Source organism: Eschscholzia californica, unplaced genomic scaffold, assembly GCF_041429995.1.
Source record: "Eschscholzia californica isolate CP2 unplaced genomic scaffold, dmEscCali1.0.p SCAF_2, whole genome shotgun sequence".
In the NCBI taxonomy this organism is placed as follows: Eukaryota; Viridiplantae; Streptophyta; class Magnoliopsida; order Ranunculales; family Papaveraceae; genus Eschscholzia; species Eschscholzia californica.
The window spans coordinates 13797931-13822045 of record NW_028238309.1 but is presented as its reverse complement, the minus strand read 5'-3'; the positions used below and the strand labels follow the sequence as shown (position 1 = coordinate 13822045).

The following is a 24115-nucleotide window of genomic DNA, read 5'->3' as shown; positions in this document are numbered from 1 at the left end:
TGGTGGTGTGGATAATGGGGGGGGGTAGTGATCTCAAGAGAACAAGGGGTGGATTCAGAGGTATTAGTGGATGAGATGGAGGCTAGGCTGGTGATGAGGGATGGATTTGAGTAGATGAGTGATTCCAGCGTGGTTGGTAAAGGGGTTGGTCTAGAAGTGGATGCAGGTTGCTCTTCCAAGTCTTGACATGGGTATGGTGAGTGATCTATTATGCGACAGTAAAGGCATGTAGATTTAGGGAATGGAAAAAAACGATACTCTATCCTGATTTTATCCCCCTCCAGCTGCACAGAAGTACCCGTGGGGCAAGGTTGAGAGACATCCCAAACTATGTCTGCCTTGATTTTGTTTCCTGGGAGAGATTCCCATCTCGATGGAATGAACCTGAGAACATGGCCTAGAGGACTAGAGATTATCCTGAGGTCTGATTCAAACTGAAGGCAAGGAGGTATAGGAGACAACTGGACTGTGAAAATATCATGTTTAAGAGGGATGGTTTGAGGGTTAGTGTCGACATCCATTGCATGCAGGATTAACAGGTAATCCAAAATGACGTAGGGTTTATTAATGAGAACTCTGTCTCTGTCTTTGGCTACCTGAAAGGTGAAGATGAAGAAGTTTTGTCTGTTCGGGATAGGATCAATGGTATAGGGAAAGGAAACTTCCCACTTTCTTTTTAACTGGTTCTGGATTTTATATATAGGGATGAAGTGGTGGCTGCAAAGTCTCCCAATAAGCTTTTTATGAAGGTTAATCGAGTCAGTGACTTGGGTGAGTTTCTTTGGGATGGAAACAGTTGTTTCATTGTTTCTAGGGATATTTAGTTGCTTTTCCATGTTTGAAGCTAGATGTGTGATTTCAGAAGAGGTATTTTCAGAATGTTTGTCCGCCATGGAAGATGGATTTGAGCTGAGTGGGGAAGATGAAAGGTTTGCAGTTGAAAATGGGTTAGCGTGTGGGTTAATTAGGTGTGGTTGAAGAGTTAAATCCCAAATGCATGCAATCCACAAAACAACTACTACGTGTTGCCTTTCGAAATCTGGGCCTGAATAAGGAAGGAATGTGGGGTGTTGATTTGTGGTTTCGAGGTATTCTCCCTTGGGAATCCCTGGTTTTAGAAAACCATAAAGGCATAAGTTGGAAGCCTGATTTTGCGGGATCAGATTGTGGTGAATCCCCACCCCCCCGACGCATGATGTTGCTGACGTAAGCAAATTTGGAATATATGGAACATCCACTTGTCGCTTCCATGTTGTGTTACTGTGAATCATCGTCTTCAACCCACAGCCGGAGCAAGCCCCCAACCTGAAAATGGAAATTAAGCTAAAAAAAGATGTTAAAACAGAGAAGAGTAAAGGAGGCAGGAGATAAAATGAAAGTAGCAGAAAAAGGAAAAAATAAGAGAGAGAAGGAAGACAAGGAGATGACAGGGAGTGAAAACAGAGCCTAAACCCTGAACTGGAGAACTCGAAACACCCGGCTAGAACTGAAGCTAATAAATCCTATACCTGAATCTCTAAAAACTTCCCTGCAATTGGGCCAGGGGTCCCTTACCTCCGATTACCAGAGCAGAAGATGATAACCAAGGCCTCTACTTTCTTTATTTCAATAGTCAACACCAGTCTACCAAGTTTAAAAGAACATACAACTTTTAAACATAACATTGGATACTCGACCCAAAAAGTGTAAGAACCAAGTTTAAAAGAATATACAACTTTTAATCATAACATTGGATACTCTAGCTGAATTTAAGGAACTTTCAACATAAAAACAAGACTGGAAACCTTAAAGTCATTGAAAATGTTTAAATATATATATATAAACTTATGTAAGGGGATTTCAACAAACATAGGACTTTACCAGAGCGGGAGATAAAATTTCGTTACAATTTGGCTCCAGAGAGTAAAGGAAAAGTTCTACAAATTTGAGAGAGAGATGCAAAGAATAACGAACGAGAAAAATGAAATGGAAGTAAAAATAAGGAAGGGAAATCTTTTAAAGAAGATTTCCTTCTTGGTGGATTGAGATATGCAATGGATGTTGAATTTTTTTCCTTGAAGATGATGTATGATTGGTTTGTTGTCGCCTTTTAGGATTATCTGATTTGTGTTAAGAAAATTTTGTCCATTGAATTCCTTCTAAGATTGCTCTGGCTTCTCCTTCTTCACTACTTCTAGCTCTGGATAAATGTATTTCTCTTTTTTGGAAACTGACTAAGATAATCATTGCAAGGCATTGACATGTCAGCAAGATATGATAAGCACGATAACCGACTAAGGTAAACCCTTACAAACCAGCCTAATGGGTCTAAAGCCCAACTAACTTTCCAAACATCCTAAAGTCCATCTCGTCTGGGAAGAGCCTGGGGCTTCCAAGGTTTTGGAGTACATACACTACTTTTTGAGCTATCAGTTGTTTGCGGATAAACGCAATTTTTGTCTTAATAACTTTTGAAATGTGATCGTAAATGAATAAATCTATACCCATACCATCCTTCTTCTTTTAAAGGCTACATCAATATTAATTTTGTAGTAATTATATAAGCGGAATCCGATTTACTTAATTTGATCGAGCATATTGATTACGATTCATGGAATGTGACTCGATCTTATTCAGAGGGTTGTTTTGGGCTGAAAGCCTATTTTCTTTTTTCTCTTTCTAAAGCCGGATTTTATAGAAACCCCAAGATAACAACTAACTGCAAGGGTTTCAACTATCTCCTTCCCTGCCTACTAGTTCTTAGTTGCCTTTTGCGGATGATTGTTTGTTGTTCCTGAAGCTAGACTTGCCCTCTTTTCATAACTTAATTAGCCTTCTAAAGCAGTTTGGTGCAGCATCAGGTCAACTTATTAACTTTAAGAAAAGTGGGGTTTTATTTAACTCTAACACTCACCATAAACACTGCAGATTCATTGCTAGAACTCTAAAGGTGAGTCACATTAAAAAAGAGGATCCCTATCTAGATACAAATATCTTCCTAGGCAAATGAAAAATCTCCATTTGAGCCTCTTTCAGATAAACTCATGAACAAACCAACCACTGGAAAGGTAAACTCTCTTCTGAGGCGGACAAAGGTGAATTAATCAAATTATCTTTGACTATTGTGTCTAGATATCAAATGGCTATCTTTGGTCTTCCTTGTGAGACCAAAAAAAACCATCGCTAAAGGGATTTTATGAACTTCATAAAAAAAAAAGGGATTATATGAACGTTAGGGACTTCTTTCTTTTTTTTTTGGAAATCAAACTTCTTTGAAAGGCTAATGAGAATTACATTATGAAGTTTAAAAACAAAGACACAACCAAAATCGGACAAACAAGACAAGTTATGCCCACTTGGGGTGCCTCTAGAGCTGCCTGATCTAATTGGTGGGCTACTTCCGGTACAACCACCACTAACTATCTTAGGGTAGTTTTATAACCGATGCTTCTTTCACCTTCTTCTCTTTCCGCCGTCAACCGTAGCGTGCGGATCTCCGGTTAGCGCCTCTGATTCTGGTACATCGGTAGAGAGAGTTGTAAGTTGATGAAGAAACTCCCAATAGTGGTCTATGATCAAAACACTCGGTCCTGAATAAAAACGAAAATAACAAAAGGTCCTAAAGACCAACAAAACAGGCCCTAAAGACCAACAAAGAAACATAACCTTTATTGTACTAAGTAAATAGAAAACTAGTAACTCTTTCTTCTCCCTTGCTTCGCATTACTCACTGGATCAATCTTTGATTCCATAATACCACCATATGAATGAACTGGTCATTATTCTGTAATTAAGAAAAAACTTTCACCGAGAGCATCACCGGCGCCACCACTAGAATCTGACTATCGCCCAAAAAATCAACGCCACCACCAAAAGGCAGGTGCCACCACCACCAAACATTAGAGACAGAATCACCATGAACACCTAGATCTAGTTTTCTAAATCAAAGGCCTTGATCCTATTCTGTAATGACAACATTAAAGAGAGAATCACCATGAATGAGGCTTATATGTCTTCTTCCTAATCTCTCTCTACCTCTACCATAGGATGGTAATGGAACAATTAGAGATCACTCTTCTGTGAGGGACTTTTTGAATAGCAAGAAAAACTGGACGAGGACAAGAAATGTTTTGGATAAAATCAAACAAGCAACAAACTCTTTTGTTAAAGTTTCCATTTTTATATTTGAATAGAAAAATGTGAGACGAATTTGTTTGGCTACAACGGGGGAAAACAGGGGAGCTTCTCTCTCTAAAAGTTAGAGAGAGAAAGTGGATCTAGCCTTCTTCCATCAAAAACATAGCAAATCTTGGTCGATTTTCTCGTTTTCTTTGAAGATTGTTAGAGATCTCTACCTATTATTCCATCTTTTGAACTCAAGAACACCAGATCTTCGTTTTTTCTTGGATTCCTTCAACGAGCTTCGTTAAGTCGGGAGCAATGGCTTGTCATGCCTTTGAATGACTTTACATCTCAAGAACATCAGATCTATTGTTTACTTTTCATTTTCTATCATTTAGATCTAATAAAATCTGCTTATTTGTTTTTAGTTTAACTTAGCTTCATGTATTAGGGTTTTATTTGTATTTTGTTTGTTTAGATCCTTAGTTGTAGATTTGTTTTCTTTTCTTTTGAATTAGGTTGCCTGTTTAAAGTGTTGTAACCCTAGGGAGATCTGGGTTTAAACACTTAAATTTTTTCTTGATTTCTCAGGAGACTTCAAACCCTCATATGGATCAAACATATTATCTTCACCTGTTTGATTTTGTCTTCCATGGCTTGATGGTGGCCGAACTCAGTTCCGGCACCGGAACCAATAGTTGCTTGGTAGATGAAGATAGTGCACGTGGCACTTGCAACGCAATTACTAACATAGAGGGTTACACGTGTGATGTCTGTGCACGACCGAGTACAGTTGTTGGGTCAAAAATTTTTGTGGGCCTTGTGATAGTTAGGTGGCCCAAAATCATCTTTTATAGCTGGACTTGTTTCTATCACTATTTGGGCCAGTCGTTTGATCCAAGAATATTCCATCGGGTCCGGGTTGCTTATATGTTGGGAAAGCCATTTGACCCGGGTAAATGGTCAAGGTTTAGTTCTGATCTACTGCTTGGACTATCAGATGTCTCGGACACCACTATCTATATAGGTCTATCATCGGTCTTGTTATGGTTCCGAGCCTCTCCTACCTTGATTAACAATTCAACGGTGGACTCAGTTATGATCATATTTCTCATCAGTTATGGTTCCTTACTTCACCTTTCACCCATTGTAGCTCCTCTGCATGATTTTGCTGGCTTTGTTGAGTCTTTCGACTCATACATAGTAAGCGACCCTTGTTTCCAGGTGTTCGATCGCGATCTTTCCGGATTGGGGTGGGACATGACTTCTCTATCGAGAGAATACTGGAGGGTAATCATGGAATCGTTTGATTCCGCCTTTAAGAAATTGTGTAGCTTTTTTGAAGCTATGAATTTCTTTCTCCATTTAGTTCTTCGGGTGTGGTATGAGCTATATCTGGCTTTGAAGTGGCAGTCATGGTTCGCAGGGGCCCCTATTTGGCATTTTAGTTGGGAGATGGTTGAACGTCGTTGGCTATGGTCCTACACAATAGTCTTTGGAGTACCTCGCTTTTCCACTTTTATCGCGGAGAAGGATGCTAGCTTTCGAAGACACGGAATGAAGAAAACTGTTCTCTTACAGAATGTAATTCTTATTTTCTTCATGTCTGTATCTCTCTTTTCTGTGTTGTAACGTTCTAGTTGAATAAATAAGACGACGTTACCATTAAAAAAAAAATAGAAAAATGTAATGACAAAGTCCATAAGCCGAAAATTAGCTCTAGGAAAATTAGCATCTCTTTTGGACCTCATATTATCTTCTTTCCTAGTCAAAACATTAATGTAACTAACTCTATATCAATCAATAGATGGTACAATTTGTAAAGAAAAAAAGTTGACAAAATTAGGTCACATACATTGTAAATCCTATTTGCATTAATTATATAAAATTTCAATTAGACTTTTCTTTAAAATGAATGGGAAGTCTTTGATTCAAAAGTCAATACTCTCAACTACCCAAATTAAGAAGAGAATACTTTAATAAACACCACCGTATCGTCCACGACAATGCCCACCTGCACGGGTCCCATTACCATTGACTCTCTCTCTCTCTCTCTCTTACACAAACAAACACCTTCCGTATCTCAAGAAAGAATCAGATCCGCTTTTTCTTTTCTAATTTCAATTTAATAAGAAAGAATAAAAATACTAGTACTACTTTAACAAAAGTAAAAGGAGAAGAAAAGAATCCAAAGATTTTTATAATCATCCATCAAAAAGAAGTCAAACAACTCCCCATTCTCTCTCTTGTTCTCAACTTCAACGGTTCCAAGTTTGAACCGGTTCTCTTTCTTTCTCTCTCTAAAAGAATTTACAACCCAAACCCACCTTCAATTTCATCATATCATCTAACTCCTACTACAAGTAAATACATTTAAAACAAACCCAATGTCTTAAAAAACTTAAGATGATTCAAGAACAAGATTACTAGTACTATTATTCCCATTTACTCCTCCTACAATTACCATTCCAGAACCAGAACCAGATGATGCCAAATGACGATGTTCTCCTTCATAAGTTACTATTAACATCGTTGGATCATCTTGTGCTCTTTCTACGTGCTTCCTCGCTGGACATCCTCTTAAACTACTACACTTGTAATAACTCCTGTTTTTTTTCAATCAACCAAAATTCCAAAATTAATTTTCTACCTCGAGATTGTACTTTAAACATAAATGAAATCTGAATGGAAATCAACGGTGGGTGGGTGTTGAAATTTACCTTGGGTATGGTGATCCTTTGATTGGTTTTTGACCGTACTTTCTCCAAGAGAAATCGTCAGTTGGAATATCAGCCACTTTTGAACTTATCGCCGGGACTCGTATCGTTTTCTTCACTCTAGATTTCCTGAAAATTAGGGCAAACAAACAAAATTTAAAACACTGTTCCTGCTATTGTGCGCCCATTGTGTAGGTTAAGAGCATATTTGTTATCTTACGCCCTTTGTTCTATAATGGGATTTTTTGTCTAATGGGTGTTGTTAAAAACTAGGCCTGGCGCCGGATTTATTACCGGAAAGACGCTAATGTGCGCAGGAAATGGAGTGGCAGTGTTGTTCTTGCTACAATACGCCGGAATTCTAGGGTTTAGTCAATATTGGTAAATAAAGTCAAACTAAACCAACTCACAACCAGACATCAATGATAATATAAAATAGTAAAAAAATCATGGGGGACAAAACTGGGCCCCACTGTACTGATCGATGCTAAAATACGCATCTAGGGTTAGGCAGTGTACTGTGTGCATACCTTCTTTTGGAACAATGGCAGCGTCCACCGGAAACTGTATACTTTCCAGAAACGTCAGAGTGATCATGCCCGTGACATTTTTTCCTGTAAGATGATGATAAAGGTGGTTTTCCGGCGGAAATAGTAGGTGCTGGAGGAGCGAATAATTTTCCGTTTGAAACACTAGCGTCACCGGTGGTGATTGATGACATGAACGACGATGTACCGGAAGTTGAGATCGGAGGTGAAATACTGAAACTATCTTTAGAAAAATGACTTGTAGAAACCTCGCTCATACTCAAATTAGGGTTAGGTTTTAGTGAATTAGGTTTTGTGAAATCAAGAGTTAATGATTGCGGTTGTTGTTGTTGGTGTTGATGTGGTTGTTGATGAAATTGAATCGGTTGACTAATTGGAACTGAATTTATGATCTGTGATGATGGATTTAGGGTTTGTTTTTGAGGAAAAGAAGATGATGAAGATGAATTAGGGCCACGACGAAATCTAGCGTGACCTGTTCGATTTAAGATAGAAATTACTTTCTTGAATTTCGAAACTGTAAAATCAGTGATTTCTGTACAATCTAACTGATTTAGATGTTGATTTTGTTGATTTTGCTGGTTCTGATGAGATATCATTCGGATCAGATACTCCATACTTCTTAATCCTGCTGATGCTGCTTCTTGAATCGCGATTTGTTCATCCATCTTTGGAAACCCTACAAGTTCAACTGCCATTCTTGATAATAGTAGTAGTAGATTTTAGAGAGAGAAAGAGGAAAAGAGTATTTCGATCTAAATCTCAAGCTTCCATTTTAGTGGTTTCTAGAGAGAGAAAGTAGTTGGTTTTGTGTAGCGGTGAAAGGTTGGATGGTTGTTTGGAAGAGATGAAAGGGTCTTATAAAGACAATAAAAATAAAGAATTGGTGGTTACCGCCTTACCGGGAAAACCGGTCGAGAAGAAATTTTTATTAAAGTCAAACAAGGTTTTTGATCAGACGGCTAGGAATTGTCTATGACTTTTATAAAGAAAAGCATAAAAGAAAGGTTTGAGGTGTTTCTTGGCTCTAGTCTTGAATGGTAGGTCCTACATTGAAACATATTTTAACCTTTTCTAAAATTTGAAGGAAAAAAGACAAAGGAAGTCATTGTTTACATAGATGCTATATCTAGGCAGACTTATTACTGTACACATACATACTTGGGAGGGGGTAGACCGGTAGACCATAGACTTTTTTTTTTTTTTTCTTGTTTTGAAGAGAAATACAACAAAACTAAGGACAACCTGAAATTATCTCTTGCAAGTTGTGCCACGTTCTTTTTGCCTGTTTTTTCAGTTCCATTTGGTTAGAGAGTCCGCCAACTTGTTATTCTGCCTCAAAGTGTAGGAGAAGATGATGTTGGTGAATTTCTCCTTAAACTGCAGTATGTCTTCAATAATCTTGATTGATTGTCATTGAACCGCTATATTTGAGTCATAAACGTGCCTAATCACATTTAGGTTGTCGCTTTCTATGTGAATTTGCTCTATCTTCCCAGAGCATCGCACCTCGTATGGCTAAACATTCACATTCTTCTAGGTTTTGACCTCAACATTAATTTAGAGGAAGGGAGAAATTGGTGGAGTCCACTTAGGTTGATTCTTCTACTCGTCCAACTTGGTTGAACATATCGTAAGCTTAGTTGGAGTTGTTTTGATTCGATTGATAACCTGCATTGGAGTTTGAGATTGCTCCGAAAAGCATTTCTCACATCTCACCTTCCAGATAAACCCTAAAATTTTAGCTTAAAGGTTAGTTGGATTCTCATCAATATTTTTCTAGCTAAGAATCAAATCCTTGATATTGGTTATAGTATCTGTACGGATATGAAAGTGAAACCAAATCGGTCTAGCGTAGTTACAATGTAGTAGAACGTGGTTTTTTGTTTCATTTTGGTCACAGTATGTACATTTATAATTATTACCAATATATTTACCTATCTTGTCTCGTGCTTGTAGGTTGTTCGTGCGACATTTCCATAGGAAAAGCTTTATTCTGGGAGTTCTATTAGTCTTCCATATGAGATTCAGTTCACATCCTCATTTTGATTAGTATATCCTGTGAGCCTCAGGTTATGATACATAGAACTGATCGTATAGTTACCTGATTTCATTAGAGACCATCTAACTGTATACTCTTTGTGTACCTGCAAGTTAATACTAAGTATCGCATTAGCAATTTCGTTAGTAAAACACTGATAAATTAAGTTTATGTTCCAAGTATCAATATGAATGAGTTGGGCCACCCAATTCAGGTTGATGTTTCTAGTGTTAGGAATCGGAGGGGGGTGTTCCGGGATCCAATAATCGTGCCAGATATCAATGTGAGTGCCCTTATTGACATCCTAAAGGATCAGGCTAGAGAGAAGAGGAAGAGTTTGCCAATGGACTTTCAGATCCAGGAGTGATGGGATTTGGGAGAGGATGATTTAGGGGTTTTGGGAAAGTACTTGGCAATTAAAATTTTAGCCCAAAGAGCTTGAGGGTTCTTGATTATACGCCAAACCAGTTTTTCAATGAAAACTTTGTTATCCAGGTGCTGTAGGCGGAAGCTGAGGCCCCCCAGTTTGCTTGGAAGGCAAATGGAGGTCCAGTTTATGGTATGGATAGTTTTGGATTTTCCCCACCAGAAAGACCTTCGGAGGGTCTCGATGCGTTTGCTTAGACCTTTGGAGAGGGCGAAGCATTACATTTGGTATCGGGGAACGACCCCTGCAATAGTGGAGATTACCATTGAATGACCAATTTGGGACAAAAGATTAATCTGCCACTTAGCGAGTTTGCTCTGGATGTTTATAATTTTTTAAGTGATATATTTATTTTTCAACAAAAAAAAAAGTGATATATTTGTTTTTTCTTTTTTTTCTTGTAAAGTTATATATTTACTTTGAAGTTTTTTACTTTTTGATGCAATGTTTACTTTGAAGTGAAGGTAGCCAATGAAAAGGTTTACCAATGAATGAATAATTCTTTTTAATGGTGTTTTGCTTTATACAAGTTAGTATTTATTTTCAAACTAAAATAGAAAATTTCTTAAGAAATATATTTTAATTTAAATTATAAATAAACAGGTAAACTACTATTTAATTTTGATAATGTTCTTAGAGAAATCAAATGCAAAGTAATACCTTTTAGATATATCTAGAAAATAAACATCTATAACGTCTTATCTCTTGATTTAAAAGCATCTCTAATGCAAAATTCAAAAATAATTTATTTATCGTACGTGTGAAGTTGTAACTGAGATTTTTATTTATAGGTGACAGAAATAGATATCTCTATTTAACTACATTCACATCAATTAGACATCCAAAATGAGTTTTCTACGTAGAGAGTTTTTAATTAAAGAACTCCAAAATCATATGTCGCACTCAAAATTTTCTAAGATTGAGTTTTGGATTGAGAGCATCTCCGATGGGCACTTAAGAAAAACTCTAGAATCTTAGTTGTCAAGTGTCAATTAAGATTCTCTTTCCTAAGTGGCAAACCTGCCCACTCTAACTTTTTTTTGTCTCCAGTGGAGACTTTTGAAATAAATATATTTAATACATACACATTACAACCTTTCAATTTAATAGAAAAGAAGTAGTCAAAATGAAAGCTTTTTATTGGTTTAGATTGTGATGAGGTGGCAAAGAATCATAAAAGGGGGCACTAGCAATAAGCACATTAACGAATGACTTAGACTTGTAAAATGAGTGGGGAAAGGAATTTACGTGTTGAGACTCAAATTTACTAACTCTTACTATCTTAAATAAGATTGTTTTTTTTTCGTCATTGAATCTTGGTTTAGTATTAAACGACAATCCAAAGATGATTAATAGATTCCAAATAGGTTTATTAATTGCGTGTTTGGATAAATGAAATCCTATTAAGTGAATGTGGAATTAATTCATTACCCACTCCTTAGTCGAGGTGATTAAATAGACAATGATGACTTGTGAAGGGTAGCATGTCAGATTGACTGGTAACGTTCTTTTGGGAGCTATGTGAATGAAAAAGGTCAACCACATGGGTGCACGATTGGAGAATATGCACAGGATAATCCACCATGAGAGTTCTTAAAAGGTTGAACAATATAAATTCTCATTTACAAGATTGATGGGATTCCTAAAAATATGAGTGTTTCACTCATCTTACTTACGTAAGGAAGGTCACACTTTGATTTCGTTAAACGTCGTGTTATAAAAGGATACCATAAAGACAGATAATGGGTATGACATGTTAGACATAAAGTTAAATGAGAGTACAAAATGAATTATGTCTACCTAATGAATTAGCATAGGTATCTGCAGGCCACTTGAAGAGTAGCACTTGAAAATGCATGGGCGTGCTCCAATTGATTGAGGACTTAATCATTTGTTTTAGAATTGAATTCGATTAAAAAAAAGTCTACATGCAATGGCGTTAAAATGAGTTACTAAGCAACAAGGGGAATCAAGCACTTGTTCTAGGGCAAGTAGGTGATTGAAGGAAATGTCCTTCAATGAATATAATAATGCGCTCAATTTGCCGGACTTGAGAAATGATGAAGATCATCAAGTTCGGTCGTCTTAGGGTTCGTAATATTTAATTAATCAACTACGATATGCGCCATTCGATTAGAAGAACCGACTAGAAGGAATGACACTGAAATATTTAGATCCGAGTCCAGGAGATGTCCAAAATGAGTCGACTGGGAGCCAAGCCCAAGATGGCACATGGCCGGGACAGGCGCCTTGGGCAAATGGGATTGTCGGGCGCATGGCCAAGACCAAGCCCATGGCCGGCTACATGCGCTCGACCATGAAGCTTGGTCGGCCAACTAGTATTGGTTGCACCATTAAAGGGGACTTCCCGTTACGAGGAATCCCAATCGGAATATAGTTTTGATAAAACCCTATCTTTTAAATAAAGGGTCAATTCCATTTTAGCCCCCTAAAGATGACCACCTCACCAAAATGGCCCCCTAAAGATGACCAACTTCCAATTTGGCCCTCTTTTTTATTTTTCTGTCCTGTTTTCCATGAGACGTTAGCGACGTGTCTTTTTTTTTTATCCAATTTGCCCCTCTAGCAATATCTTCTTTTCAACCTAATATCTTAAGGTTCCAATACTCATTATTAATTGTTGAACTTTAATGGTGGATTTAGTTTGTGTTTTTTTTATTTCTCAACTGCTTCTTCTTCTTCCATGATATTAGCCATTAAACTTGGATAACCCTTCTGTTATAATCAATAAAGTACTAATTTTGTCATTTTAGCTTCATCTTTAATTGAATCAAGATCACTACAATCATCACTTCTGTAAGAACAAAGATACCTATGAATTAACTCCAAAAATATTGGCATTTGCATGTGGATGTTACAAACTTCACGATGAGTAGAGATAAAATTTAAGTCTCTAAAACTTATCCAATCTGATTGATGTAGCTAAAAGGAAATGGAAGAAAACAACTTACCTCTTCACACTTTCGAGCATAAGAAACTGCAAATCTTACTTTCTGTCTCTACTTTTACTTGCCTTCTTCACTCGCCATTGAATCTTAAACTACATTTCTGTCTCTCAACAATGAATTTGGTATTGTAAATCTAGGTTTTCGTCATTGTTGTCGTTTAATTTAGATCGATCTAAGTATAATCGATGGGTCTCTGTTCGTTTACTGTAAAATTGAAAATCTTAGTGTGAATCTAGTTCTCTGCTTATTTGCTAATCAGCACTGGCCTCCAAAGAGTTTCCTCTTGTCTCTGTTTGTTGCTCTCAAGTGGAAATAATACGTTAATTTGTATGATTTAATGTAGTCGTCCAAACTGACCTGGGAGAAATTTCAATTTTTTCTGAGATTCATAATTGTTAATATTTTGATTTCAATTTCAAGGTGATTTGGTTGAAATTTGCAGCTACTTTTTTATTGGATGTTTGAAAGCTGAATACTTCCTGGAGGCTATGCCTTTTCCAATGAGGACTAGGAAGAGAAGCTCCTGGTTTTAAAGCCTGAATGGTAGTTGGATCAAGAGGTAAAGTTCCTATTAAAATCAACAAACTCTGTAATTTTACCAAAAGCTTTATATGTTAAAGCTCTTTGAACATGATATCAGAGAAACCTAAGTGGTTGATGTGAAGGGAGAGAGGATAAAGAGATGAATGTGAAGGGAGAAATGAAAAAGTAAATTTTGAAAAAAAAAAATTAATTGATTTGATAAGTTATAATGATTTTTGGGACTCAAAATATTTGTGGATGACATGAAAGATATGGGCAATGGTATTTTAGGTAAGAAAAGCCAGCTCACTAACATCTGACGGAAAAGAAAACAGAAAAATGAAAAAGGGGGCCAGATTGGAAGCCGGTCATCTTTAGGGGGGCCATTCTAGTGAGTTGGTCATCTTTAGGGGCCAAAATGGAATTAACCCGTAAATAAATCTTATTTTTGGTCTTTTTAGGAATTCTATTTTGAATAGAATTTTGACTTTAGAAGTCCCCGTAATAAAAGTAAAAACAATTTGAAAAAATTGCAGAGGTTATGACTTTCTAGCTACACCGATAAAAGACAGAAAGGAGAATCAATTCCCGAGCTATTTGTCTAGTCAAAGAAAAAAGAGTTCTCGTTCTCACAGCTAAAGAAGAACAAAGTGAAGTCTAAATCTAGTTCGATCTGACATAAAAAGTGTAAGATCGAATCGATAGTTCGGGTGTCTCAAGTAGAGAAGCTGCAAAATTGTAGCTCTAGATCTCCGAAGGAAAGCAAACAAATAAGTCTGAAAGAAAAGCAAATTAATGTACATCTCTAACCTCTTATTCATTATTAGTTCTGCCGTGAGGTCTGAGATTTCTCTTAGAACATTAGGTGACACCATAAAACAACAGGTGGCACTTAGTAAATTCCAGACTATACTCTAATTTTGGAGTGTCTCTATAATAAATGCTTCAACATCATCACATAGTGTCTAATAGAGTGTCCCATTGGAGCGAGGTTTTTTTAGCAACAACCCTAAAAATCCTAAATGGACCTCTAAGTTTTAGAGTTTGAGTGTCACATTGGAGATGCTTTAAGTTTAAGAATTACTTAACTTTTCACGTAATATTCTCCCAATCTTACTTAAATTTCATAATCTCTTTCTATATTATTCATATTACTTTTTCTCCCCTTTGGTAATATCATATTTTCTCTTTTTTATTTGATTCGTGTTAAATTGGTAATCATCAAAATTAAGCTAATTGATAATAAATGGATAAAACTTAGATATCATTTTTCGAGATGACTTCATAATATGCTCTTTCTCATGTGAGATTATTTTCTTTACCCTCATGTCTGCCATCCTTTAGTATAACACATTTTTTGGGTGACTAGTCTTTAAAGAGCGTGAGAGGCATTTTACAGAGCGAAAAAGTTTTATTTTTTCAAACTTTCTCCAAATATATTTTTGTTATATTTTTGATAGCTCGTGAAGTGGATGACTGTGGAGAGGATGCTGGTGCTTGTGAGGGGTGGTGACAAGATTTAAAGATGGAAGAAGACATAAAAATATTATGAATTATACAACAAAAATGAACTCATATTTCTAAGGTAAAATCAATTTCTTCACTTTTTTCAGTGACTCAAAATTCCAACTGCTTGATGCTTAAAACACTGAAATTTGTCGTCTACATTTTTATCCAAAATTTTAGGTCAATAATGCCATTATAAAATTCGGTGAAAGCTACTATTTTTTCGTTTTGCAATGTTTTTTTATATAATTAGATTTTGAATTCTGGAAAAGAATATGAAACACTTACAACTCATATGTAAATAAACTACAAATGCTTGCTCTCATTATATATATACCAAAAGACATAAGGAATTACTTCAAATTCGTTAGAAATAAATAAATAAATGAATCGGCCAAAAACAACAAGATAAAATATATACAAGAAAAAAAAGATTTATTTCCCCAGAAATGACCGAGATATCACGTCTATTATGTTTATAGGGTATAACAAAGACGAATCTAAGTTTTGGCCCTTCTACACAAATTAATAGGACAAAACAGAGATGAGTAACAAAGGAATGAAGACTTCATAAATTATTAATATCAAGCTTGAACAAAAAGAAATTAAAAATATATGGACTAAAATAACAAAAAAAATGTAAAATACGACAACGAAAAAAAGATTGATTTTTGCCAATATATGTCGAAAAATTTCATCTTCTACTCTTCGGGTCGACGGAAAAATACCGTCTTAAGTTTAAACTTCACACAATAAAAAAAACTTATAAAACCCCAGCTAAAACCAATAATCTCTTACATGGAAATCATGGTTCTATTTGAGTTGAATAATTCGAGATTTTTAGAGAGAACATATGAAAACTCATGTTATGATCAAACCAACAACAATACCCACAAGAAACTCTAAGGCCCATTCAATACAATAAAAAGAACCTTATGAAACCAAAGAGTTAGATTAATTGAAATCTTAAACAAAAATCCTTGATTTTGATTTCATATATTAGTTTTAGGTTGAGGGTATGAATATAGGAGGGATGGGTTTTAGGTCGAAAATCACAGGGTCAATGAATTTAGAGTCCAAAAATAATACTCCGTATTAAATAGAAAATAAATCCATTAGGAGTAATTTACATGTCCAACCTCTATTTTTTCTACTAATATCTAACCTATTCCAAGTTAAATAAAATTACCCAAATTAGAAGACACAAATACTCTTTTCAGTTTCATGAAAATAATTTCTCGATAAGAAGTTTTCATCCCTATAAAAAGTTGTCTTTTCCGTTTAAAAGAATGTTTTCTAATCATTCGACCCAAAGAAAATCAATCATCACTTTTCCCTCTTCAGTTCACTGAGAAAAAATCTAGTGAAATCGCAGAAAAATTCGTCCACACTTTTAGTCTTCACTTGGAGAAAACCTAGAAGAACATGAAGTTCAATTGATTAAATTTGTTCTTTTACCAGTCAATGTGTTTGTTAAATGTGTTTGTCAAATGAAAAAACAAAATGCAAAACATTTTTGCAAGACAATTTTTGAGCAAAAATAAATTTATTCTAAAATTTATAAAATTGTTGAGAGACTGAGATTTGTACAAAAAATTTCAAAAATGTTTTTGACGTTGATTTGGGCGGAAAATTTAATTTCGAGAGTAAAATTGTACTTTTAAAAAATGAATTTTTTTACAAAATTATTTAAGTTTGGACATAATTGTTTATTATCCCCAAATTTTAGATTTTATAATTACCCTCTCTTTTAATTTTATCATCTTTAATAGGCTATTTTGATGAGTCGTTTATTTTAAGAGCCCACAAATAAATAATTTTTTTTTTTTTTTTTTACCTAGAGTAAGACTTATTTTTATACTATCAAACTTATATTTTTTGGACCAATTTCTCATGTCCCATTTTTATTGGCCTTTGGTATGGGAAGAGAAATTTTTAGCAAAGACAGTGCATTAGATAGGGAGAACATTCTTTTAGATTATGGAGAGATAAACACTATTTTCTAAAATATCCCAACTTTAAACTTTGGTCCCTCTTCCCTCAAACTAATTTTGATCAAAAGATAGAAAAGAGAAAAAAACCATGTTCGACCAAAAATCTGTTTGTCGATCAAAGAGAGCGAAGAGAGATAAACACCCTTAAACCTGTTCAACCAAAAGAGACAAAAAACACTAAATCTGTTCGTTTCGATCAAAGAGAGAGAGAGACATAAAGATGGAAACCTAAACCCTAGATAACACAACACTCATCTCCATAGAGGGGTTTGTAATTCTTGTTATTTTTTTATTTCTCCATAGATTTTTAGGGTTTTAACACTGATTAAAGTAACTTTTGAAGAATCATAAAAGAAATTTCGCTTAGCATAAATAAAAATAATGAAAATTTTCATCCAGAACAACTGAAAATTTAAACAAATTTCGTCCGGAGCGGATGAAAAAACAGAACAATTTCAGCCGTCTCGACCAAAATTTATTGTTTTTTTCAGCGGACCCCGCTGAAATTTGTTGTCTTTTTCAGCCACCCCGATTGAAATTTGTTGCATTTTTCAGTTGACCCAACCGAAAATTTTTGTCGAAACAAAAACGACCTAAAACGTTTGTTCAACCATAGAGGAAGACAAGAAAATGATTTTTCTTTTCCTGAGACATATTATCTTCATTATATATGTCTTTGTTTAAGTCAATATCTTTGTTTAAGTCGACGGTTTCTTTTAAGTCAATGTATTCGTTTAAGTCAAATGACTCTTCTTTCTTTCTTGATGTAAGTTGCCTCCTTCATTAATGGTGGTTCCTCATCCATGAGACCTTGAGGCATCATTAAAAGCTTGAAACTAAAACTATAGTGATGATAAGCTTTTCAAGATTTTAATACTAATGGTGATGTTGATAGTAGTGACAATATTAAGGTTGGGTTGTTTATGTGAGAGAAAACTACAAGTGAATATAATATTAGATTTTTATCAAAGTCTTTATATTTTAGAACTATTTATTAAATGATCCTTATAACACTCTCCTTAAACTAATTTAGTAAACGAAGAACAAATGCATAAATTGACCTTCCTAATACGTTGCCTTTACCAAATATTACTCTTTTTCTATACCAAAACCTTTTTTATTTACACAATTACACCATATCCGCCCTCTCATTATCCGAAATCATTTTCAACATTGAGTAAATTTTCTTGTCTTTGACAATTGACCAGGAGAAAAAATTTAAAAGTTAGAATATGTGCCAGAAGTTTCCCACATAAATACACGATAGTTGACTAAACCAGTAACAAGCTTTGATTATTGACGATTTGACATTTCGATCAAGTAACCGGATGTACCTGTATTCCAGTAATAACAACTACAACCGTTAGATGTAAAGCAAGTCAATCCAACGGATAAGAGAAATTAAAGTAGTTGACTACAGGAATTAATTAATATGGAAGACTTTTATATTTGGTAAGTCGTACAGATATGAAACACGTGTAATAGATGACTCATGAGGAATTGAGGATTAGTTGATACCCATTATGTGGATCCGGTTTTCAAGGAGGTAGAGGGAGAAAAGTAAGAGTCTTTATTATTTCAGCATCTACTTTCTCTCTCTCTCTCTCTACTTTTTCTTCTTTTTAAAACAAAAAATCAACATTGCTTGAAGGGTTGACTTTAGCAGGTGAACTGACCTGGTCTTCTGCCCACAATATGGGTTTTGTTAGGTAGGGATTATTTAGAGATATTTACTCCTTTCACTAATCACTAGTTACCCCCAATATGTGTGACTAGGTGAAAAACTTAGTCATATTTGTCTGGCTTTCTAATTTGGTCCTACTACCATAATTCCGTTACTTAAAGTTGACAATCAATTTTTTTTAGTTCGAAAGTCTTTTTTTGTTTCAATCCTATCTCGCTTTCTTATTTGCTAGAAGTATTACCAAAAAGGATCACCGCTAGACCGATGACCTTTGTCAAGGATCTTCAGCATGATTCTTGTTTTGTAAATCTCTCATCTTCTTCTTCTTCTTCTTCTTCTTCTCTCATCTCTCTCTCTCTCTCTCTCTCTCTCTCTCTCTCTCTCTCTCTCTCTCTCTCTTTTCTCTTTCTCTTCATCTTTTCCTCCTTTTCACCCTTTAGTTTCTCTTTTTTTTTCTACATCTGTAAAACATTTTCTTTTCTTTTTTTTCCCTTTTTTTTCCTGAAGTTTCAATAGACAAAATTCGACTCTTGGTGCTGGTGTTGGAGCCTCATGACATCCAATAATACCCACTCCTTTATTTTCACAGGTTGTAAAAAGTAGGAGTAAGGCGATCAAACTTTGAAGACGCAGAGTTCAAATGAAGGGTTGCATAATGTCGATTGAACATTTAGTTCTGGATTTGGGATTGGTTTCAGTGTAGAAGGCTTTGTCATATCAAACTAAATCAATCGGACTTGATGATCTTTTTCATCAATTGTCCTAGCCGACAAATTGCTCGCATTGCAATCTTGGTTGAAGGACATCTCCTTCAATTACATCTATGCACCGTCTTGAATAGGAAAAATGGTAATTTTAATATATATATATATATATTAAAATTAAGTTTTTCCTGTCAATAAAATAGAGTAATAATGCTAGTTTGTTCATTGACTGTGTGTATATAACCCTGAAATAAGATCACCACAAATAGTCTCCCCATAATTGTATACAGTTTTATATATTATACTTACATATTATAATAAGTATATAGTGTTCTATCTTCTAGAGGGTTGAATCAAAACTAGGAAAAAACTTGGTCTCACCATTAGAAAGTTGGGTAGTATTTTATTTATTAAGTTTAAAAATAATATCTTTCAAAAAAAAAAAAAAGTTTAAAAATAATATTTTCAAATGAAGTGATTCAATAAAATAAACCTTTTACAGTTTTCAAGGCATTTAAACTGTTGTCATCCATCAAATGGAATAAACAATTGGACCCATTTCTTACCTTATCTTTGATGTAATGCGAAGATAATTCCGATTAGAAAAAAAAAACAGTATTTTTTTTTTGATGAACTGAAAATACATTAATGAATCAAAACGTTATTACAGTAATTGTCAATTAAAATACAAGGAATATTGTCCCAAGCTTTGCTTCTATTGCGCTTCCTTGCCCACTTCGCTAGCTTGTCTGCATTAGAGTTAGCTGTTCTTTTAGTGTAGTGGAACTGAACTTCCTCAAAATCCGTTTTGCTTTCTCGGATCTTCCTGACGTGAATCAGAGATTGCCAGTGAATGGTGTGACGATTGTTGCGAAGATGTTTGATGAGATTGAAATTATCACTTTCGATGATAATAGAGTTATGCTTTTGAGATTTGGCCCATTCCAGACCATAAAGAATGGCCATGGCTTCACATTCTTCACTATTTCTTCCTCTAGTCGTTTTCGCTTGAGCATGAATAAATTTTGCATTATCATCATGAGAAATCATACTTATGCCTGCATTGGATGATATGTTAGTGAATGAAGCGTCCACATTTATCTTGATATAGCCATTAGTAGGGGGTCTCCATCTATCCATAGGTGTATGCGTGTGTTTCGTCGGTTTTTTATTCATCTTCGGAAAGTTGTCTATCATTTTGATCATTTTCGGGAGTTCGTTGATCTCATGCTGAAAGCAGTGGTCACATCTAGTTTTCCATATAATCCAAAGAATGGTGGCAAAGTGTATATTCTCCGCTGTTTGACACCTGTCAGGGTGAGCTTCCCAAGAAAAGATCCAATCCGTTATGGAGTTAATGTTCTCAGAGATAATGTTATAGTGGAACCAAATATTTTTCGCTATGGCACAATGTAAAAGCGCATGTTCAATAGATTCGGTGGTATTGCAATTAGGGCAACTCGTACTGATTTTTATATACTTCCCTATTTTTTCTCTCACCGGAAGAGCCAAGTTACATATCTTCCAGATAAATAATTTGATGCGAGGGATGGCTGGAATGGACCATAAGAACTTCCAGTTTCGAGAGGTACTGTTCTGGTTATTACTGGTTGTGCTTAAGTGCTTGTATAACGAGGTTACCGTGAATTTTCCGGACTTTGATAGTTTCCATTTAAGGTGATCTTTGCCTGCAGGATTAACTGGGATTAATTTGATGAGATTTTGGGTGTCAGTATTGAAGTTTTCATTCAGGATGACCTCATCCCAATTATTATTAGTAATCAGTTGTGAAACTTTGGTAAGATTAGAGTTATATATATTACTCATCGTCCCATCTCGATCAGGAATCCAATTATCTTCCCATATGTTAATGTCAGTTCCTGATTGGACCTCCCATTGAGAAAGCTCTTCAATATATGAGTAGTGTTTCCTGATATTTTTCCAGATCCACAAATGATGAGGTTTCGCAGGTCCCAGGGTTTTAGTGTGGGGAAAATATTTATCTTTGAGGAGTTTGGCCCATAAACCATCAGGGTTAGTTTTGAGCCTCCAGGCCAGCTTAGAAAGTAACGCCTTATTGTCAAGCTCAGGGAGGTGGATACCCAGACCCCCTGGCCTATCGGTAAACAAATATGAGACCAGACTTTGAGGCACAAACCTCTTGACTTACCCCACCAGAAGTTCCGTTGTGCGGACTTGATGCTTTTACTTATTCCTTTGGGAATTGCAAAGCACTGCATCTGATATCGGGGTACGACTGCAGCTATGGCCGATAGGACCACCGTGCGACCTGCTTGAGAAAGAAAACAATGGTTCCATTTATTGAGCTTGTTTTGTATTTGTTCTAATAAATCTTTGAAGACCTTAGTCTTCTGTGCTCCTATGAAGAGCTGAGATCCCAAATATTTCTCTGAGGTTGACGCATATTTCACTTTCAGGGTTCGCATAATAATGCGTTTGAACTTAGGATGTGAATTTTTCGAGTAGAAGATATTGGATTTGGTATAATTTATCATTTGCCCTGAAGAATCACTGAATTCCTGCAGAATATTTTTAAGATTATGGACATTGTCTAATGTATTCCTGCCGAAAATAATACAGTCATCTGCAAAGAGAAGGTGAGAGATTTCCATATCGACATGATTAGTAGGGAAGTCTAGAAACCGGGCTTGATTAGCGGTATCCATTAATTTACGGCTGAGGCCTTCCATAGCCAGCGTAAAAAGGAAGGGCGAAAGGGGATCAATCTAAAACAAATACACACTTGCAAAGGATGGAAAGTGAAAAGAGTGTTCTCTATTTTTCTCTCTCACTTCCTCTGCCTTGTAGGATGATCACTATCCAACAAAGAAACTAAAGAGAAAAAAAGAAAAAAGAATTCTAATGTTTGGAATATTTGAGAATTATTCAAATCAGTGAATATTGAATAATATTACTGTTTTAGAAATTTTTTAGGAATAAATAAATAAATTTTGGCCCAAAATATAAGAGATAATGATCATTTGGCCCCCAAATTTATGACAAATAGGTCTTTTGACTTTATATTCTCTCTGTACACAAATTTGACCCCCTTTTTCGTAACGCTTACATCTAAATTATACGGATACATTTTTACCCTTTAACTTACTATCTTAGCATTAATTATTTTATCCTCCAAAGTTTCTTGCACACTTTATTGCTTCTCTCTCTCTATCAATAGGTGAAGCAAAGTCTCACTCTGCTATAGATGGAGAAGCTGATTGTCCCTCCTCTATCCAACCATTTTTTGAGTGAACCTAATGTGTCGGGACTGGGCTCTCAATTTTGTGGTCCCCTGAATTTTGGGAGCCCTCACCTTTTCAATTCCAATGTCGGGCCCACTAAGTGGGGTTCTAAATCCAAAATCTTAAAGGTCTCAGGTTTGATTCCTAGAGGAGGTGGAATCAATGGTTATTGAATTTGGGTTATTAAAAACATAAATAATAGTAATAAGTTTGCCGGGCTATAGACTCTTTGTTGTTGGGTTTTAGGCCCCTTTCATTATTGGTTTAACTTAGACGGTTATTGTGTTTATCACATCTTGATGATGTATCAATGCATTGTAATGACTAACGAAGATCGTAGTCGATTTCTCAAAAAAAAAACTAAACTTAATATGTTATTACGTGTGTGATGTGCGTGTATAAGATTTTGGCTTCAATTTTCAACTGTGAAATTGTTTGCTCCGAATGAAAGTTTTGAATTTCAGATCTCAAATTTTACTGAACTTTTGGAGAGAATTTGAAATTCAAATTTGACTCAATTTTCGAAAGGGGCAGTTGAATTTCTACATCTCCTCTACATGTTAAGTTTTCTTTTTCTTTCATCAATGGATGATGATTTCAAGTTAATAAATATGATTATTGAAGAGGAGATTCGCGCTAAGGAAGATGTTGCCATTTTATAAGAAATGCATAAAGCATAGATGAAGGATCAACAATTAGATGGTAGGTCGTTACAGAGAAAGCAGTTCTGAACAACTTATTCGTAGTGGAGCTATAATATTTGCTCGTCTTGGCCGAGTTAGATGCAGAGAAGTTCATACACAGTTAAAAGCAAATTTTATAGAATACTTGTAGAAAACCAAAGCTCACAACGACTGAGAATCTTTTATCGTTAATTTACTTGTTTTTCTGTATTTCAATTGTATGTGTTTGAGTTTAAAAATGTATTTGGATTTTCAATGAAAAACTAGTTTGACCACTTAAAATTTCGAATAATATTAGGCAAGGAAAAAGCTTACATTTCAAACAAAAAAAGATTTAAAAAGAATAAAAATAATATTATAAGTTAAATGAAGTGGATCTCCTAAAACTAAGGGATCCAACCCAAAATAGCCGTACTATTGGGGTTAAGAGCCCCTTCCTTCCGCGCTCCCAGCCCCCAAGTTCTTCGGTTGGAGCACCCTGGACTGGGGCTACCAAAATTTGAATTTGGGAGCCCCATCCTCATACCTTAGAGTTGCTCTTATTTCGCTTACAAGGAAAAATTACTCGTCGCTTCTTCGTGGGAAAGAATAATTCTCCTATCTACGCGTAATTAAGTCTTTTGGTGTCAGCATAGCAAAGAAGGAGAAAACTCTCTCTCTCTCTGTCTATCTGATTGTTTGTCTCTCCCTCTCTATTACCGGGGCACCATCTATTTTCTGCTCAACTTCTCTTATGTTTTTTTCATCCTCTTAGTCTGGTACCAATTTATTAACCAAACACAACCTCCATTTATTGGTAAGAGTATACTGAATTTAAAGAAGATAGAAGTGAATGAGGTTAGAAAGATAAATTCAAAAAAAAATAAGACTGAAAAGTTAAAACTAGTTAACGGTCGATGGATAGGAGTATAAGACTGTCGGAGAAACCTAAAAAGATTAATTTTACATTATTAGAA

At 35.4% G+C, this 24115-nt stretch overlaps 2 protein-coding genes across 2 annotated transcripts; both read right to left on the bottom strand.

The window, feature by feature from the left end:
* Positions 1-6275: 6275 nt before the first annotated feature.
* LOC147556383 (putative WRKY transcription factor 11) lies at positions 6276-8322 on the bottom strand. The gene is made up of 3 exons (XM_086664265.1): positions 7349-8322; positions 6822-6947; positions 6276-6707 (listed from the first exon to the last, which is right to left on the bottom strand). The coding sequence occupies exons 1-3, from the start codon at positions 8062-8064 to the stop codon at positions 6503-6505; spliced, it is 1047 nt and encodes a 348-aa protein (XP_086520391.1). The 5' UTR covers positions 8065-8322; the 3' UTR covers positions 6276-6502.
* An 11536-nt stretch (positions 8323-19858) lies between these two features.
* LOC147556382 (uncharacterized) lies at positions 19859-20353 on the bottom strand. Its single transcript, XM_086658622.1, has one exon. The coding sequence runs from the start codon at positions 20351-20353 to the stop codon at positions 19859-19861; it is 495 nt and encodes a 164-aa protein (XP_086514748.1).
* Positions 20354-24115: the final 3762 nt, after the last annotated feature.

Coding starts and splice junctions, on each gene's coding strand:
- LOC147556383 (XM_086664265.1), bottom strand. CDS start 8,064: ATGGCAGTTGAACTTGTAGGGTTTCCAAAGATGGATGAACAAATCGCG. Junction 6,948..7,348: donor TGCCATTGTTCCAAAAGAAG/GTATGCACACAG, acceptor CCTAATTTTCAG/GAAATCTAGAGTGAAGAAAA. Junction 6,708..6,821: donor AAAGGATCACCATACCCAAG/GTAAATTTCAAC, acceptor GAAAAAAAACAG/GAGTTATTACAAGTGTAGTA.
- LOC147556382 (XM_086658622.1), bottom strand. CDS start 20,353: ATGGATAGATGGAGACCCCCTACTAATGGCTATATCAAGATAAATGTG.